This window comes from Pavona decussata, unplaced genomic scaffold, assembly GCF_977016875.1.
Source record: "Pavona decussata unplaced genomic scaffold, jaPavDecu1.1 SCAFFOLD_92, whole genome shotgun sequence".
Classification (NCBI taxonomy): domain Eukaryota; kingdom Metazoa; phylum Cnidaria; class Anthozoa; order Scleractinia; family Agariciidae; genus Pavona; species Pavona decussata.
The window spans coordinates 2,083,048-2,103,837 of record NW_028145509.1 but is presented as its reverse complement, the minus strand read 5'-3'; the positions used below and the strand labels follow the sequence as shown (position 1 = coordinate 2,103,837).

At 39.3% G+C, this 20,790-nt stretch overlaps 1 protein-coding gene across 1 annotated transcript; it reads left to right on the top strand.

The window, feature by feature from the left end:
• Positions 1–5,605: 5,605 nt before the first annotated feature.
• LOC146473826 (lactadherin-like) lies at positions 5,606–8,697 on the top strand. The gene is made up of 4 exons (XM_085117674.1): positions 5,606–5,669; positions 6,022–6,227; positions 6,773–6,914; positions 8,249–8,697. Exons 1-4 carry the CDS (start codon positions 5,606–5,608, stop codon positions 8,695–8,697), a joined length of 861 nt encoding a protein of 286 aa, XP_084973800.1.
• Positions 8,698–20,790: the final 12,093 nt, after the last annotated feature.

Below are 20,790 nucleotides of genomic sequence, written 5' to 3'. Positions count from 1 at the left end.
TCACAAAAGCAAACAAACCTCTTTTCTGGCAAAAGTGAACTCCAGATGTTTTTTCGTATTTTCCGGCCGCCATGTTTGTGCCCCTCAGAGGGACACAAACATGGCGTCTCCATACTAAACTCTATAAATTTATGTGGAACATTTTGTCAAAAAACTCGAGCACGGAATGCTGCACAGACCTGACAATTGGACAGATGCCTTATTTATTTATCCTCTATACTATGTCAATTTCTTGACTTCATTCAGGGAATGGTTTCGATTTTTTTTTTTCAATGGCGTGACAGTGAAAACCGAGAATAGTCTTTTCCTAATGGAAAAAGCCAGTTAGAATGCACTAGGGCAAAATATCGATTGTTTGAAAACATATCTTTTCATTATGTAGGTACTAACTAGCGGTTCCAAACAGAAGGTGATGTGCTGCGAGCAGTGGAAGTAGATGTTTTAGCAGTGAAGTGTGGCTGTCACATTTGCTTGACACAAAAGACACTTCAAACGAGCGTGACATAGCGTGACTGTAGTTGTACATGTAATCCTGGATGTTATTTTGTCGATAATTAATAATTATTCATCGTTTTTCCTCTCGATTCTAGACTAAGATTGTGTGTACATACCTGCCTGCAGTTTGTGTCCGTCCTATTTATTTATATCCTAATAAATATTAGCAAAATATAGTTTTTATTTTAAATTGTAAAATATGCCTTAAAAATTACAATAAAAATTAATCATCAATCTTGCAACACACAGATACAGTGATCGATTCAGATAAAAGTAGCTTATGGTTCCAGATGAAGTGGTTGCCGTCTGTGTGAAAAAGATTGAAATCGTCACAGATTTCGCACGTGGGTTGCGACGATAAAGCCAGTGATGTTAAAGACTATTTGACTTATAAACTCGAATACCGGCATACTTAATCGGTTATTCCACTGTAAGAAATCCCTAATATTGTCTATTGATAAGAGAAAAATCCTCTAAAAGAGCAGATGACAAAGCTTCACTTTGTTTGTCATACCGCATGAGGATTGTTTTCGATGTATTAAGCTTCTTGATACTCCGGGAAAACGATCGAATAACTACTTTCAGTAAAGAAAAAAAAAAAAAAAAGCATATTAATAGTAAAAAAAACTCACCAAATCCAGAAATTCTGGAGACTAAGTCTCTGTCGTAAAAAAGTGTGGATCACAAAGCGAGAGGAAACGCAGAGTTATAGTGTTATAGTGATCAGCGGTACGTGCGACGTAAAGCGAGATAAAAGCTGGGAAATCCGCCGTCCTGTGGCCAATCTCTATGTCGAACATCGTTCACATGAATAGTAGGATACTGGTTACGCTCGCAGAAATAAGGACACTGAGCTGTTGATATATTTAAAATTGATTTAGGAATTTAAGTGAATTGAGGAGTCAGGAATTTTATTAATTAGGAAACTTAATTCTAATTATTAGCTTCTTATTTGTTATAATTTGTAACCTGAATTGTTAAATAAAGTCAACCTCATTCCCAGGGTCTCTCCTCTTCACGTCCCCGGGAGCGATAGAGGGGAGACCCTGGCTGGAGATGGTCACGTGTCTGCCAGAATCTGGGAAATTACAAATAATTGAATGGAGGAAGGGGTGGTTGAGTGAGAGTTTGCATTTTAGATTTCAAGTCACGCAAGGTTTACCCTGCGAGCAGAGGCCCTGAGATTTTAGACGTATCTAGGAACCGATTAAAGCGCCTCTGCTCGCAGGGTATGCACGGTTACAAAACCTGTCAAACCTGACTGTGTGAGTGAGTAGTCATGTGATCAACCTCGTTTGTTGGGTCTTCGCGGTATTCAAAAAAGCGGACAGCGACAAAGACCCTGGGACACACTGTAAAATACTCCGCGATTTGTCTCTCTACACGTTTTTTTCAGGAAAGATTGCGGGAAAAGGTGTGTCTCCCTGCAACGGATTCAATGGAGTAAAAAGGATTTCACTAAGAGAATCCTTAGTCTAATTTAGGTTTTCGAAAAAATATTGAGATTGGTTACTAAGTTAACTTTGCATATGATTAACAAAACAGCTAGTTAAATAGGTCTTTACTCAAGGCGAAGTGTAGTCATTAGCGTATTGCCATTAGCTGCTTTGACTATCTCGCAGCTATAAATGAAATGAAATAAAAAGGTGTTCGCCGAAAGATTTTTTGAGCTAAATTGACGAACTTAAGTTAATTGTTGAAGCTAAAGAAAACAGCTCTTTTGATCTCTATTTACGACTTGACATTTTGAATATGTATAACTCAATAGCTATTAAAATACTGCAACTTAGTTTACTTAGTTTCTGCGATATTAACAAACTAAACAGTTGTTTAAACAACCGTGATTGGTATTTTTTTCCTTCTCCTTCAACGTTATTATTATTGTTGTTATTATTTTTTTTTTTTCGCAGTTGGCGGCAAAAATAATTTAATTCCTCTTCTCGAATGGCTGGTCAATCTCCAAAATTATTGCTTGTTTTGTAATCGTTTCAGGGTTTGTCGTATTTGTTGAACTCGGGATTTCGTGCCACGCATGTTTACAAAATTGGACCTTGTCTGGGAGTGATCACATAGTCGAACAGATCAATAATCTGCTATTTACCTAACTGGGTAAACCTTGATTTAAATTGGAACATATCACATATGCTACCTTCTTCTTCTACTATTCTCACCCATACGCACGGACTGCTTTGTTGGGCCAATTCACTTGGAAGGTGTGGTAAGTGAATTTGACCCTTTTCGTGTTTTCTATTTTTTTTAAGAGCGTATTTTTTCTCGGGACACTTATCTTGCCCCCTTTTATTCACTGTTACGTTTGAAATATAATTTCCCTCAGGAGTCCCAAATAAAATAATTGCTGTTAAGTACAATTGATAAATCCATGTATTCTCGCGGAAAATTATCCTATCAATCAGGATTTTATTTCTGTTTGTTGCTGTTGGAGGCTTGCTTTACGTGTTATAATTGCAGCAATAAAAAACCGTAACTAACAGAAGCAAAACGTGTCAACAAATACATGTAAACTGTATAACCTTTGTGAAGAATAAGATACAACCTATGAGAAAGTTCAGAAAAAAAAAACTCTTTCAGATGACTTTTTCGGATTTCGAAGGCTGCTTTCTGGTTTTTAAATTCGACCCTTTTACAAGCTAATGCAATTTGATCTGTTAGGATTTCGTTTTTTTTTTTTTTTTTAACTGAAATTTTAATGTAGGGTTAACGTATACCTTCAGAGGTGTCTCGCGTCCAAGCGATGTAGTGCATCCAGTTAAAAATGTAGATACCTAAACCCCCTATATCACCAAATAAAGGTTATATAGCTGGCTTCCAATTCATACCAAGAATTTTGACATAAAATGAATTGTCGAATTGTTCACGACCTCTAAATGCGAGCGTCTGAACCGCCTTTTGAAAGCTACAAGTCATGGGAAATTTGTTTTTCGGTAATTTAATTTGCTCCTCAGTTTACGGACCCTGAAAGCCTGCCTTCGTTTTGCCATATTCAATCCCAGAGAAAAGTTATGGAACAGTTTCGAAACAGGCTAAAAAAATATGCAGAGATCGTGCAAAAAAAGGTTTGGAAGAAAAAATACTTCGATAGAAAAAAATTCGCAGACACATTTCTGTTGTTTATAAGTCAAACTGTTGCTACTGTTCAAATTTGAAGGCAAACGAACAAATTCTCCTTGAGTATTAGCTCTTTAAAAAGTTTCCTCCAAGTGTAAAAAAATGATTCGAGAAAACAGTGCTAAAAATTCTGTAATTCATTTTTATGTCAAAAGTTTTGGTATAGTTTGATAGGTTTCGGGGGTCTACGGTTTAAGTAGGGCGCGCTACATCGCTTAGACGCGAGACGCGCGCCTCTAAAGGTATACGGTAGCCTTAAGTAAAAGAAAATTTAAGGACCTGAATTTATTTTTCGCTCTTGTAAGCAATTTTTCCATTTTATTCAAAATAACTCTGACTTGCTATAGTTTTATCACATTTCAATCCGAAATAATAAGAGGATTGAGGTCTTTACAACAGATGTTCACAGACATGACAACTTAATTCCTAACTTTGTCTTTGTGCAAAAACGTTGGAGGAAAACGATATGGCGGGAATTTGGAGTTGAGCTCTTGGTAAGTTCTAAATGACTGAAAGAAGAATTAGGAAGATCGGTTATTCGCCTCTAGATTAAGAATAAAATACTTCAAATTATTGTTATTATTATTATTATTATTATTATTATTATTATTATTATTATTATTATTATTATTATTATTATTATTATTATTATTATTATTATTGAGCAGTAATAACGCCAAAAAGGAGATAATTACGACAACTCGTGTGGAAAAAAATGACCAAAACAAAATACAGCTTTAAGAACGCCACTCAAAAGAAAACAAAACCAAAAAGTAGCAATTTTAAAAGTTCACCGTTACAGCTGCAAGATTCATGAAACACTATCGATAAATCCCTACCTTCAATATTCAATATTGGCCTTAGTCACGACACAAGATAATATTTCCTGTACAATCCTCCCTTCAACATTTGATGTTGTCGTTTTGCCTTTTACGTGTGGCTTAGATATCAAGGCAAAAGTGACCGAGAATGTATGTGGGGAAAGGGGGTGGAGACAGCGATTGAGCGCGAGAAGCCAAATATCTTACAAGCGCGTAAGGATATTAACACTTTTTGCAAGTAATTTTAGCTGCATTTGGATATTGGTTGATTTTGCCGGACATGATTATCTTTTTAGCACTACTTGAATAACTTTGTACAAGTAGTAAGACTGAATTTTTGAAACGAAGTTTTATCTGTGCTGGGGCGCAGCCGATAGAAAAAGATCTCTGAGGAACTTGCAAATGAATTTAAATTCGCTTGAATTCTTCTCTAAATGACCTTCTTTCTTCTGTTTTCAACTTTTTTTTTATTTTATTTTTTTTTTACAATATTTACTTGGAAGAATTTGTAAAATTGTATTATTTATCTCCTTATTTAATTTTGTATTTCAATTTTATTTTATTCTAGACGTGAATTCTTGTTTAGTTAGGTGCAAATTTTGATAAGCACACCCCTTTTGGAGAGTTTTGTTTCTGGTTATTATTTTTATTTGATTTTTTTTTAAAATCCTGCTAATCAAGTGATCGTCAAATAAATCTATTTTTTTTCTTTAAATTTAACAGGGTTGATATATTGAGCCTCAACTTCTATTCATAATTCAGTTTTGTATGGTAGTTTTCATTGAGCAGCAAGGGAAAAACTTGCGTGGTAACCACAAAATCTGTTTAACACCATACTTAAACTACCGTATTAAATAGAAAAGAAAAAATTAAATTCAGCAAAAAAACAAACAAAAAAACAAAACAAAAACAAAAAAAAAATAGCACACCCAAGACAACAAATGAACTCATGTTGGTTGCAAGACATTATTTTTTTTTTTAATCCAGCTTTTTAATTAGCATGTGGGGCAACCACGACCTCGCAATTTTTCAAAAGTAAAAATTTAAATATATATATGCCATTTCAAACGATGCCAAATGTTGTTGTTGTTTTTTTTTTTTTTTTGTTTGTTTGTTTGTTTGGTTGTTTTTTTTTTTCTGTTTTTACTTTTTACGTAGATAAAATGGTTTTGTTGAAAATTGTTCCTCTGCTGCTTATGGGCATTATCGGAGCAGAAGGCCAGTCAGGTAAGTCTACAAAATCCAGAAATTAATGCAATGAATTTGGCCCCTTTCTTGGTCCAGTAAATAGCAAAAGAATCATTAAACCTTGGAATTTTAAAGTTGAATCTGACATTTGAGCACTGGGCTAAAAGTAGATTATTTCAGGCAGGATGAAGCCGATGATTTTGTCAGTTCAAGGACGCCGTGTTTCACATACACGGGGTTCCCAGTAAATCAACCAACTCCGTTAACCCACAGTCACCTGAGGGACACTTTGTAAAAAATACGTTCCCCGCAGTTATACCTTTACAAAACCATTAAACCCATGGAAAAACTGATAAAGCAAGTACAATTAAACATCGTTTATGTGTTACAGGAGGATGTATCGGAGCTCTTGGTATGGAATCCCGTGAAATACCGAATGCTAAAGTTAATGCTTCTTCCATGTGGAATACAAAACATGCCCCCGGCCAGGGGAGACTCAACTTTCAGGAAACTGCTAGATATTCAGGAGCTTGGGCAGCTAAATTCAATGATGTCAATCAGTGGCTGCAGATTGACCTGACCTCTTCATTCATCAAAGTAACACGCGTAGCCACGCAAGGAAGAAACTATAACGTGCAGTGGCCCTGGGGAACTCATACCCAGTGGGTAACCAGTACAGGCTGATGTACCGTAAATATGGTTCAGAATTCCAGTTTTACAAGGAGCAAGGACAAGCCAACGCAGAGGTAAATATGCCTTTTTTTTTTTCAAACCTTCGACAGCCACACTAGAATATAACTCGACTATCAACAAAGCAACAATGAAGGATATGTGGTGAAGACACGTTGAGATAAAATACTAGCTCCTGACTGAAAGATTTTTTCTATAAACTGTATGACTTACAAGAAAACGAGGTTCTTACGGACCAATTTAATTGTTGGAGTAGATTGCAAAGTCCTGATGTCAACTTTTATGGCATATCTCCAACAACTATTCAATATGATCAAATTAGGGAGCATGTCATCTGACCGTTGACAATTGATGTCAAGAAAGAAAGGTTATAAAACGTACAGCTGGAGAATTGGAACGACTGCAAATTTGTAACCCGATGTTATAATCAGTTTCTCGTGATGTTAATTTAGGAGTTTGTTGGAAACAAAGACCGAGACACTGTCGTTACTCACGAGCTCAAACCATCAATCATCGCACGCTACATTCGTTTTGTACCTTCGGCATGGCATGGCCACTTATCAATGAGAGTGGAGCTCTATGGCTGCCCAATAGGTACGTCCCTCGTTAAATGATTTCTTTATCATTTATAGCGCAGTACACTCAAAGGGGAAGTGTCACGGATATATTTTCCTCTTTTATTAATAATGGTGAAATCAGACCTTCACTTAGATACAAAATAATTCTAGGACAACTCGAGAGGATAGAAATCAACTCAATTCTTGAAAGGAACAGTTGTGATCTGTTTCAGTGCATTTTGAAAACGAAAATACGACAACATAAAGAACTTTTTTTCAAGTCTAATAGTTTTCAAGTCTCAATCCATTCCGACCTACACTGTCTCTTAAAGCTTGCGAGTGGCACTAATAGACGATTTAAGTATAGTGGGGTGATGATTTGTAACAAAACTGGACAGTTACTTTTTGTTGTTGTTTGTTTCTGTTGACAGTTAAACTTTTTGCTTTTTGAAATGACACCAATTTCGCGTGATACTTTTCCTTTAAGGCACTGTAACAAGAAAATTTATTTTGCAACACTGGGCTAAATGACACGAATTGTTGCGTAATTTAACTTGCCCTGAGATGAACATGCCTTGCAATTCGAGGCAAGTTTATTTCAGAGCATGCTACACTACGCAACGTTTCGTACAACTTGTGTCAGAACATCGTTGTGAGAGAAATTGAAGAAAAAACAGCGCCTGGTGTAACATAGTCTTTATAATATAATGTACTGCATAGCGGGTAATACGGTCGAATTTAAAATGTGAAACAGGGGTAATGATGTTACAGAGAGCTCAGTTCCTGACTCACAAACTACGAAATGTACCACATGCCGATACCTTCATAATACGTGTACAGTTAAGTGTCGTGTTAAGAAAAAAATGAAAAATATTTCTACTCTTTGTCTCGTCCTTTGTTGAAAAAGACTAGTGCAGCCCATTAACCTTATCTAGACCTGGGGTGGGCGGATATTTGAACTGCAGATGAAAAAATTTATAATAAGAGAATATCGCAGCAAAGCAACTTCACGTGAGGTGCGGGAAGTAAACCTGGAGATGGGGGTCAGACTTCAGCGGGATTCGAACTTACCATGCAGCTATCAAGCCAACTGAAAGCTTTTGAGTTTGTTAATTCATAACATACCGTCCCGAGCTTTGGTTACAAGAGTCTGAAAACGAAGGGTTTTATTATCAGAGTACAAACTATTAGCTACAATTTTACCCTATAACCAAGTATCATTAAGTATCAATCAGTACTCATTAACAATATAGGCCTTTGAGATTGTGCTTGGCAAGATTCTAATTAATCGTATGCAAACAGTTTTTTTTTTTTTGTTGTTTTTTTTTTACTATAAATCGTAACTAGACCCTTGTTTATTTTGATATCTAGAATGTCTGAGACCTCTTGGCATGGAAAATGGTGAAATCCCAAACTATTCAATCAGTGCTTCTTCCGAATATGATATCAATCATGCCGCTATCCAGGGGAGGTTGAACTTCCTTGGAACTCAAGTCAAGTCAGGATCTTGGTCAGCTAGAAGAAATGATGTTTATCAGTGGCTGCAGATTGATCTGGGTGCTCCGGATGACATTGTAAAGCGTGTAGCCACGCAAGGAAGAAATTATTATGACATGCTCTCGCCCAGTGGAAATCACGGCCAGTGGGTAACCAAATACACGCTGGAGTACAGTGAAAATTGTTGGCAGTTCCAGGGCTACAAGGAAGGAAATCAAAACACTGTCAAGGTGATTTCAGACGCTTTGTCATCCTCTGACAAAGACCTCGTACCTATGGCTTTTTTATCACCGTTCACAGCACCTGTTAATTCTTCTGAATGATTTGACTGAGACATAATTTAAAGACGGTGCCTCCTGATACATAAGTATTTTTGCGCGGTTCAAGGGCGGCTGAAACCCAAAAAGAACATTGGGGGTAACCATGCATTTTCTAAGATCATTAATCAGCATTAATTATAAAAAGCTGTAAAATACATGTACATAACAATATATTGCATTTCTCTCTAAATTAAAGCTTGATAATCTCCGAAGAAATGCGTGGTTGCTCCCAATCCCACAAATTTCCTTCTTGGATTCCAACAATCCTTGCTAAGCTCTTCTTTCATCGCGTAGTCATATAACCGCGCAAGAATATATTTGTCTCGCAGAACTGTCATTAAGAAAATCGAGTTTCTTGAAGCATGCTGAGATACGCAGAATACATGTACAGTGTCAAAAGGAGACTCCATTCTTAACAGAGAAACGATTAAATTTGCTAACAAACTATCTTATGGCGCGTTTTTACGGAATAAAATATCGAATTATCATTGCATCAATGTCATGTGTGCATACATCCATTTTATGTGCAAAAAAAGATGTTCGATTATACTAAAAGATGTGCGATAAAACGCAAACACGAGGAAACGGAAATGATAAAGCTCTTAACCGGAAGTGGTGTCTACACATGCAGCAGTTTTCCCACGCTTTTGCTAGTCCTGGGGACCAAATGATTACTGATTAGATGGCAGATTTCTTGCGATGGGTTGATAGTAAAACATTCAAGGCGTACGGATTTGGCTTCGTAATATCGAGGAATTTTTTTTGTTTCTCTGGTTGACCCAAACACAAGTGCACAAAGACAAAGGCACACCTCGTCGTAGGACTCTGCTGAGTTTTTTGTTCGCCGTCTACAAGAAAACGATAGAACCCTCGCTATTTTAACTCTTCATTGTTTCCTCTTTGATTTGATCTGGTCTGAAGATTTGTGACAGCGTTTATAACGTTCCACAGAACGTCTTGAGCAGACCTGCGACCTGGCAAATGACGACCAACAAAGCGCGGGAAAACTGCTGCATTTGTAGACACCATTTCCGGTTGAGAGCTAAATCATTTCCTCTTCCTCATCTTTTAGTTGTAGTCATTTCCTCTTCCTCATCTGTTAGTTTTATCGCACATCTCTTAGTTTTAACGAATATCTTTTTGTGTTATCGATCATCTTTTACTTGTATCACTGTAACGACAGGTGGAAAGACACAGAGTCCGCAAAACACAACTTATTTATTCCGGTTGAACAGCGACAACAAAACTTCAAGATGGCTTCCTACAAGCTCGGTCACGTGACACGCAAGGCGGGAACTAGACTTGTACTTCATGTAACCATACTCGTTACATCTCCCTTCCTAAGTCTAATAGTTTAGTTTATGCATACAGAACGTAAATGATAATAAAAAAGCAATAACATAATGTTCAAATCTGCCTTAGAAAGTCTCCTATATTAAAACGCCCCTGCAAAGGTACACAATAAAGCCAAATTGAAAAAAAGGGGCAACAAGGCAGAGTCAGTGTCTTATTTCAGCACTCATAATCTTTTAACCACACTGGGGGGCGGCGGTCCCGCACTGGACGACCTTCAGTATGAGGCCCAGAAACCACTGGTGATGATGGTATCATTGCCTGTGGCGGCTCAGCAGGACTTGACTCTACCAGTTCCATTGGATCGGTCATGTCGAGGTTTGTCTCCACTGACTCCGGTGACTCCTCGGGTGTTGCTCTGAGCCATTTGCGGTTCCGACGATAATGCTTTCCGTTCACTTCAACCAAGTAGGAACGGGTCACCTCCTCTCCAATGACGCGCCCCAGTGACCATTCCTTCTCGCGTGGCAATCGCATTCTAATGGCATCACCGTCAAGCAATTTTGGCAGTTCATGTGAGTGACGATCATAGTAGTATTTCTGCTTCTGCTTTCTAATCTTGATCTTTTCGGGGACATCAGTTATCACCTGTGGAGTTACCAATTGCTTGGCTACTGGGAGACGGGTGCGTGTTCGCCTACCATATAGTAGCTGAACAGGAGAAGCATTCATACCCTCAGTTGGTGTGTTGCGCCACTCAAGTAACGCCAGCAGAGGATCACGCTTATCAGCTCGGGCTTTGGTCAGCAATGACTTGCAAGTCTTAACTGCATTTTCCACACGACCATTACTTTGTGCGTGATAAGGGCTTGATGTGACGTGGTGAAAATCCCATTCCTTACTGAAGGTCTGGAAATCTTCACTGTTGAAGGGGGGCCCATTGTCACTGATGAGAGTCACAGGAATACCATGCCTGGAAAACCACGCCTTTAGAATGGTGATAACACGGTTGCTGGTGGTGCTACTCATATCTTGCCCTTCAAAATAGCCAGAGTAGTAATCAACGGCTATCAAAAATGATTGCCCGTCCAGCACGAAAAGATCAACACCAACTTTCTGCCATGGCAAATAAGGCACATCATGAGGCTTTAAAGGCTCTTTACATTGTTCGGGCTGATAACGGTTACAGATTCCACACCTTGACAAGTGATCTTTGAGCTGGACTGTGATTCCAGGCCAATAAACAATGTCACGGGCACGACGCAATGTTCCTTCTATTCCAATATGTGATTCCTGCAGGCTCTTTACAACACCAGAACGCTCTTTAAATGGTATCACAAGGCGATGACCCTTGTATACCAATCCATCTTCTATGGTCAGCTCATCACGGCTGTTCCAATACAGCTCAATTACTTGCCTCCGACGCCGGTCATATTTGTGAGCTTCTGACAGGGTCTCTGGCCAACCCTCATGAATAACATCAGACAGGGTCTGTAATTCTTCATCCTGAGCAGTCTCCTTGCGCAGCTCTTCCAGGCGAGTGGGGGAGATACTTAGATCTTCACCATTTTTAATCTGCCCTAACTCAAAAGCGAACAGTCGTTCTCTGACAGAACGGACGTCACTGTCCTGGGTCTGACTCACTGGTTCCTTTTCCAAGTAAGCGCGACTTAATGTGTCAGCCAAGAACATGGTCTCTCCTTTCTTGTATACCACTTGGATGTCATAGTTCTGTAAGCGGAGACGCATGCGTTGGAGGCGTTTTGGCGAACTGTGGATTGGCTTCTTGAATATGGTTTCCAACGGCTTGTGGTCTGACTGCACAATTACATTGCTCCTTCCAAAAATGTACTGATCAAATTTCTCACAAGCATAAACTATGGCGAGTAGCTCTTTTTCAATCTGCGCATAGTTTTGTTCCGTTTGAGTCATCACACGAGAGCTGTAAGCCACTGGGCGCTCCTCCTGTAGCAGAGCTGCACCAAGTCCACTTTGGGAAGCATCGCATTGAATGACCACTGGCTTATTCACGTCATAGTAGGCAAGTACAGGTGCAGATACAATCATTTCCTTGACATGGGCCACAGCATCAGTATGACTTTGCAGCCAACACCACTCAGCATCCTTTTCAGTGAGTTTTCTCAAGACTTCTGTTTCTTCGGATAGACGTGGGAGGAACTTTGCCAAGTAGTTCACCATGCCCAGGAACCTACGTAAGGACTGGACATCAGTCGGGTCTGGCATCCCCACAATTGCCTCAACCTTGTGTGGATTTGGTTTCAGTCCCTCACGGGTTAGAATGTGTCCGATGAAGGGAACTTCTTGCTGTCTCAGTCGGGCTTTCTTCTTGTTCAACTTCAGGTTTCTCTCACGGCAGCGGTCTAGGAAGGCACGCACATTCCGGTCATGGTCTGTCTGCCACTCAGCAGGTGTATTGCCAAATCCAACGATCACAAAATCATCTGCAATTACTTCTACTCCTTTAAGCCCCTCAATGTGCTCTCGCATTTTGCGCTGCCAAACTTCCGGTGCACTATTGATGCCGAATGGCATTCGCTTCCAACGGTAGCGCCCGAACGGGGTGTTAAAGTGCCACTACGACGAAAATTTTTACTTCTATTTTCGCCCTTTTCGTGTTCCAATCCATTTAATGAGTTCGAAATTGCAAAAATAGCTATTAATTAGCTTTATACAAGCTTACTGATCCTGGGAATAAGTGGCCGAAAACCATCGAAAACCCGTCCGCCATTACTCCGACGGCAAAGTGACGCCCGTGGTCATTCTAAAATGCGGTTGCTTGTATGAGATCTTTGTGTGACGTCATACGCGCGTGTTCCTTGCAAGAACTCAGTAGACCTCAGTAATTGAAAGTCCTAAAGTAAGTGAATAGGCAAGGTTATTTGTAAGATTCGCCATCCAGTTTGGTGAAAAGCAATCTAAAGGACAATTTTATCGAATATCTTGGATTATAATTTCCTTGGCGGTGGATTTGGAGTCGTATGACTGCAAAGAGACTCGCGAACAGCTCATTCAAGCCTGGGATTTACATGTAAAGCCGAAGAAGAAACGAATTCACTCCAGCATTTTTTTACTCAGCAACTGTATTGGAGGTAGACATATGGTTATTTAATATTCTGGGTATGTTTTCTATTTGGGATTAGTAAACAGAACCTAATCACTATTCGCAGAAGCACTTGAGCAACAAATTATTGAATAGGATGGATAACTCCAGACCAATACATGTTAATGTTATGTTGGTGGCGTGTATGGTGTTCGCAAGTATCAATCAAAGCTGCATAATGAGTCAAGAAAAAAAGAACTATTAACCTCGTTTTTTTATAGTTCAATAAAGCTTTGACAAAACTAAAATGATGTATAATGAACTTCAGTTGAAAAGTGGGTAGCTATAGCTGTAATCTACAGAATATTTGCAATATTACAATACTACAGGGCTGTAATCTACCAGTTAAAACCTGGTTAGATCCCTTCCTCATTTTACAACAACTTTCAAGCAGTAAATGAAGTAATCATGAGGGGCCTAATATTTTAAAGCCACAGTCCAAGTAACGTTCAACAATAAATTGTTGTAAAGCCCTCAAATGCAGCTGGAAAACCAAAGATTAATAAGAAAGTTTAGGAGGACAGCTAAGGAGGAAACCTTAGTAGGCTTGCATCACATCTCATCCATATTTGTTATTTCGATAATGTTTGTTCCTTGGTCAATGAGGATGTGTGAATCTGAGTGAAACAAGCAAACCAGCCTCTTATCTCATCTAAAACTGACACTATAATTGTAATCATTTTACATGTTGAGCGTGAAGAGCCAGCATAACACTGTGCTGTAACAGTATTGTATTTTCCCACAAATCATACAATGTTCGCAGACATAAAATTGAAATATTATAGTTATGAAAGAATGACCATCCTTTCCATAGATATACCTTAATTATTCTTGGAGATTCTACCAGAAATGATATTTAATGTCTTTTTTCTTTGGTGTTTTAAATTAAGAGCCAACTGTTACTTTAACCTAAGTTTTCACACAAACCACAGCTTATTTTTTTGTTTTTGTTCAGCGACATGAACTTCATTTTATTTTTTTTCTATCTTGTAAGTTTTATCGTACATGACCCCACAAACATTTTCATGCTTTATACTTATACTATGTGTTTATTGTTTTTCTATTCTGTTTAGCTTTTTTCTTCTGTCAAATAACCCTGGCTTTCTTATGTTGGATGTTGATATCTGTGGGTTTTTACTTTGGCCTTCATAAAATAACCAGAACAAAGAACAGGGCCAGCTTTAAATATCAAAGCCATTTTTTATGCCAATAATACCACATATTTTACTTTATTTCATTTTATTATGATAATTTTTTTTTTTGGGGGGGGGGGGGGGGTTGTTTTTGTTGTTGCTGTTATGACATAACACTCAAATCTCCCTCACTATGAACAAGCCAACAAAATAATTGGCCATCAGTTATATTAATGTGCTTGACCTATATCCAGGATATTTTTTTGAAGACTCTCCTATCAGCTATGTTGGCAGTTTCTAAGATCAAATTTAAAGTTATGCCTTTTGCTGTGGCCCTCTCTGATAACCATTACAACAATGAGAATACTCAGAGCACAAGAATGCATGCCATGATCCCACTGGCCAAAAACCTTCCCTGTATAAAGATAAGTTTACCCTTGAAGTCAGAGGCCAGTCTTGCTGTCTACTCTCACCTTGCCTGCAGCATTGTGGTTCTTGATGACATGGGTATGACAGCAACTTTAAAAAAAAACCACACACACACACAGTCTGCATTACCAGTACCTACTTGTCATATTGATATGATATCAATGCTAAATATTGCAAAAATTTGCTGGTAGTTCTCCTCCTCTCCCTTCCATTTATAAATTTGCACATTATGTACAATGTAAACTTTAGTGTAAGATCCTGGCCCATTCTTCTGGACAAGGTATCTTGTGTAACTGTGAAAAATGCCTTCATGCTTCCCTAAACTAACCATAATAATACAGATCCCAGTATTTTAAGGTTCAGGAAGTGTTGTTGACAGATCTAAACTAAAAGCTAAGTGAGATTTACTATGGCATTATTTACCATGGGTAGTCCTATTTACCATGGTGTGCTTTGGTGACCTTGTTGACGCCTTTGTACTGTCTCTGGTTTATACCAAAACAGTGCAATACTTTTTTTTTAGAAATTTATTATGTTGTACAAAAAATGCTGTAAAATTGGCCGTCCATATAACAGACTTTGCCAAGAAAACAAAAGAAGGCACAAATACAAAATTAATAATTCAAACACAAAGATGAAATTTACCAAGCACTGGTAGTTTTCCACACTCTTTAGAATAGGGTATTGGACAAAATACTGTCTCATAATTTTGTCAGGTTGGTTCATTTGTTCTCTTTAGTTCAAAGTAATATGGTTTAAATTGTAGATATTATCTTGACTTGTCCCACAAGATAACTTTCAGCATAATATTCACTGCAAGTCTGCACAAATGTGCAGTCAAAGCATATTTACAAGTGATATTTAAAAAAATTGCTCAATGATAGTATTATAATTAGTTAATAACACAGACCAAATAGGATTGCTACAAGACCTTCTTGACTCCAGTAATCAGTGATAGCTACATTAGAGAGTTTTGCAAGTTGGAGTGTCAGCAGGTCCACATCAGCTGGAAAGTTGCCTGCAAATTTCTTCTGACCTGTACTTTCACATATCATGTGATTGTTTCAATATATAGATATTAATTTTTCATGTCAATGTCACAATCAGTTTAATTACAATTGCTCATTTAATACAGATCGAAAATCTCGCCTTGCTGTGTATTCTACAGTCGGCATACAAGTCTTTCAGAAATGCGTTGGGTGCTTTGTACGAAGAGAGCATTTGAAAAACTCGAGGCAGCTGATTGTCAATATTTATTATATCACAAGCAATTATTATTATTATTTGAATAAAATGGAGTATCTATGCACTTTTATTTTACCAAAGCATGACACTTATAGGAAGTAGACGTAATGAACACTGGACAAACAAAGCATTACAATGAGCTATAAACAAAACATACACACCACCGCTCCGCGCCACTTGCTTTCATTGTACGCATTCGCGAAAACAGTTCATTTCCGATTAGCTACCTTGGCCTAATCGCTTCACTTAGTCCCTCGCTTTACCCTGGAAAAGTAAGCATCGAGGCAGTAGCATTGCATGGCAGTCCTTGCGTTTGAGTTTCCCTCGAAGGAGCTGTCGAAGTCGTCGAGAGGATATGTCTTTACAGACTTTAGTACTTCGGTGCGATGTACAAAAAGACGATTTGTCTGAAGAAATTACCCCCTTTTGACGTATTTCAGAACCATAAATGTTCAAACAACCACCATTAGGTTTGTTTCGGTTGCCCGCAATACGTGTGCGTTGTGAAGACGGCCCTTGAGCCACTAAAATAAAAAGAAGTGGCTTCTTTCAGCGAGATCGAACATTCAAAAGCAGGCCATGTTGTTGTGCGCGTATGACGTCATATTGCTGTCGGTGCAACTAGATCCAGCTCTCTATGTAGTTCACGGCCATTTGTCGTTCAAGTAATGGCGGCACAGCGAAGCTGAACTTCGCGTTTAAAATAACTGGTCTTCCCGTTGGAATTTCGATGTAAAATTTGGCGTGGTTGGTATTTATCACTTCTACTTTCCAAAGCTGAAGAAAAAAAGGGATGCAAAATTTTGATCGTAGTGGCACTTTAAACGTTGTTAAACTACTAGACTCATCGTCAAGTTCCACTTGCCAGAAACCATTACTGGCATCAAAAACACTGAACAATTTTGCCCCATTCAGCCTAGTTGCAATCTCTTCAATTGTCGGCATCGGGAAGTGTTCACGCTTTATGGCAAGATTCAGATCCCTGGGATCCAAACAGATGCGTAACTTGGTTTCCCCCTCAGCTTCGGTGGATGGCTTGGTCACCACTAGCATACTGGATACCCAGTCAGTAGGATGGTCGACTTGTTCGATTATGTTAGCAGCTACCATTTCTTCGAGTTTCCGCTGAACTCGCTCAGTCATCGCAACATGTAAACGCCGCGGAGGATGCACTACAGGTCTGATGGACTCGTCTGTTACAATGTGGTACTGTCCGTCCAACTTTCTAAGGCTTTCAAATACATCGTCATACTCTTCCAGCAATGGCTCTGTGTCGGACTTCAGTACATTGACGCGTGGATCTCGGTCACTGTCTAGAATCTTTATCAAGTTCATTTCCATCATTGTCTGCTTAGACAGTATGGGCTCATACCCATGGCCCCTGACTACATTGACTTCAATTTTGTGTGCGTTTCCTTTGCGGGAGACATACACTGTGGCTTTGCCCTCGATGAGTTGCTCATCTCCATTAGCTAAGACCAGGATTGACTTGCCGCGTGCATTGAGGAAATTCAAGTGCAGATCACCAGTCACCTTCTTGTACACATCCAAGAGCAAAAGATTGCATTCAGCCCCCGTGTCCATCAAGAAGCTTACATCGTGACCTGAAAGGGGGTTAGACTACAGATACAGTGAGGGTAACCATCTCACGACCTCCGTTTCCAACACCTGCGGCACTTAAATAAAATCGCTCTTGGACAGAAGACACCTTGCTTTTTGCTGGGCACTTGACAACAAAATGATTCCTTTTTTTACAATATCAAAAAATGTGCCCAAAGGCAGGGTAGCTACGTCTTTCGTGGTTCCTACCACAGAATCTGCAGTCCTTGATCCAGCCACTGCTGACAGTTGGGACATTTTCTGACCGCTCTTTCTCTTTCGCTTTTACAGCACTCAATCCAGACTCAGCAGACATAACTTTCATTTGAACAGCCGTACTCTCGGCGGCACGAGCGATATCTATAGCTTTCTTAAGAGTCATTTTCTTCTCTTTGAGCAAATTTTCACGTACCTTGGCAGTTTTGATACCTGTCACCAGTCGATCCCGGAGAAGCTGATCGGGTGTGACTGACTCGAAATCACAATCTGCTGCAATTTGGCGAAGCTCCGTCAAATATTGATCAACAGTTTCAGATTCCCGCTGATCCCGCGTAAAGAAAAGAAAACGTTCGTAAATAGTGTTTTCCCTGGGAATGCAATACTCTTCGAACTTGCTTACAACCGCAGCGATTTTCTTCGCGTTGTCTGGCGAGGCCCACGTGAAAGTACGAAACACCTTGTTCGCTTTTTTTCCAATTACGGCCAAAAGTGTTGCTTCTTGGCGTGCTTCTTCCTCTTTATCTAGCTTCGTAGTCAGCCTGTAATTATTCCAAGCAGAAACCCAAGTTCGCCAATTGGACGCTGTCGAACCATCGTTTAGCTCGAGTATGTCAGGAGGAGGTATTTGGAAATTCGCCATGGTTATCAAACTTGAAGCCGGACTTTCGCTATTTTGAACACTGGTTTCAGGCTTAAATTCGGTAGCTTCTGCCACAAATCATTCCTTTTCGTGACGTGTGGATCCGGGAAACTTCTGACACCATGTAACGACAGGTGGAAAGACACAGAGTCCGCAAAACACAACTTATTTATTCCGGTTGAACAGCGACAACAAAACTTCAAGATGGCTTCTTACAAGCTCGGTCACGTGACACGCAAGGCGGGAACTAGACTTGTACTTCATGTAACCATACTCGTTACAATCACGTTGCATCGAACATCTTTTATTTCACATAACATGGATGTATGCTGCATAATATCGATGGTGTACACATGACATTCATGTAATGGTATTTCGATATTTTGTCCGTAAAAAACGCGCCATACTATCGAAAAGATTCGGTGAAAGCCACCAAACTTTTAAAGCTACAGTGCAGAAATACGTCCAAAATTGGCTCATAATCACTCACTTAGAGCGGTTTCCAAGTGAATCTCGAAAGCATTTTGCGTTTGTTTTCGTTTACCTTTAAAACGCTATGTGATTAGTTGGTAAAACTCGTGCTACTTTAGCAACCAATGAGAATGACATACAAACACAAAAGCCACGACTTTCTCGCATGCATTTTTCCGCGCTTCATGCCGAATGCGTGTCTTTCCTTCGAATTCTAATTGGTTCGTTATGCTGATTACGATTGTTGAGGTTTGCAAGATTTTCCTTTCACAAATTTGAAATAGAAAATCGCTTTGTTTTAGTCAACTATGCATGGTCTTCTTTGCTCATGAATTTGATGGAAATACAGACCTGGACACTATCATTGCTCATGATCTCAAACCACCAATCATTGGACGTTGCTTTCGCTGCCGATTAAAAGCCTGGCATGGACAAATTTCAGTGAGAGTGGAGCTCTATGACTGTAATTTACGACATTCAAATGAAAGCCGCTCTATTTTAGCCAATAATTTATCGTCTTATTTACTCAGGAATTTGCTGGAAATACAGACCAGGACACTATCGTTAGTCATGATCTAAATCCACCAATCATTGGACGTTGCATTCGCTTCCGACCAAGAAACTGGCATGGACACATATCAATGAGAGTTGAAATCTATGGCTGTTAAGGTACCAAAGACTTGCTATTCTGAAAATTAATCCTGTGTTTCATAGTGATAAGGAAAAACCTCATACGCATTTACTTTCAACACACTTTTACATTCGCGACTACAAAACTAGTTTCGTCAATAGACCTCGTCCGTTGGTTGGTCAGTTGGTTGGTTGGAGAAAAGGGGACGATGCAAGGGAAGGGGAGCTCGTTCGGTGGGTTGGTCGTAATAGCCCCTACCCCCTGCCCCCATCTTGAAATTTCCGATCTTGGTGTTAGATTATCAAACAGAGGGTCGGGCAAAAAGAACTTTTTTGTTTACAGGGAAAATACCTTACAAATTTCTGTGGCACAAATGCGTACTTTCTGTTTCAGTAAAAATCACTAAATTTCCTGAAAGCTTTCACAAATATTTATTATTTCTGGTTGTTACGTGATCTCTGATGTTGATTTCATCTTTTAAGGCTATGATATCTCCAGCTCCAAATGGATCTGGTTCAAAGATCGGGCCGAAAGGGCTTTTACTCATACCGGACCTGGTATCCGTACCATCTGGCTCCGATTTTCTGAACCTGCAAACCAAAGGTTCAATTTTAGGACCGCTCAGGTTTTCAATGGAACCGGCGTCGTATAAACACCTAAAAGAATTCGTTTTGCTGCCAGCAATGTAACTTACGCTTGATATTTTTTCTAAAATTTACCGCGTTTTGACCGTGGCTTTGACTAAGTTAGTTGCGAGAATATATAAAAAAAAAACTCGATCGAACTACTTAAAGCAGAGGCGGGAAAACTAGTCAAAAATAATGAATAGTCATTTCTTTGCTTAGTAGGGTTTAACTACCTTGAGGCACTGAACTAACCGTACCATCCTTCAAATGGCAGAACCTAAAAAAAGCGACAAAGGCATATAAAGCTCCTATTTTAAAGTGGCTTCCTGCATTCTGCGTCTGATTTACTGGAAAAACAGCTAGCGTGCCCCGTTGATCAATCACCCGATCGGTCCCATGTAAACATAGGCTTATAACTGAGTATGAAAAGACGGGTCCCGCCTAAAGAAATCTATTTGGGGCCAGTCCCGTGTGAACATATCCTGGAATACATCAGGGGCTACCTTAGCGCTTGGGTAACGCTACCTGCTTTGTAAATACCTTGCTTAAGAACAAACGCGCAATTGCTAGGGTAATCCCCTTGCAAGGGCAATCCAAGCGCTATGGCTATCCCTCCCTCCTTATAAACAAGCCCTATGAAGGAACTATACCAGTCTATACCAGTCTTGTCCATTTTACGAGGAAACGAA

What these genes read in the sequence shown, in the direction of transcription:
- LOC146473826 (XM_085117674.1), top strand. Translation starts at nt 5,606, where the DNA reads ATGGTTTTGTTGAAAATTGTTCCTCTGCTGCTTATGGGCATTATCGGA. An exon ending in TGACCTCTTCATTCATCAAA is followed by an intron (nt 6,228 to 6,772) that starts GTAACACGCGTA and finishes ATGTTAATTTAG; the next exon opens with GAGTTTGTTGGAAACAAAGA. An exon ending in GCTCTATGGCTGCCCAATAG is followed by an intron (nt 6,915 to 8,248) that starts GTACGTCCCTCG and finishes TTTGATATCTAG; the next exon opens with AATGTCTGAGACCTCTTGGC.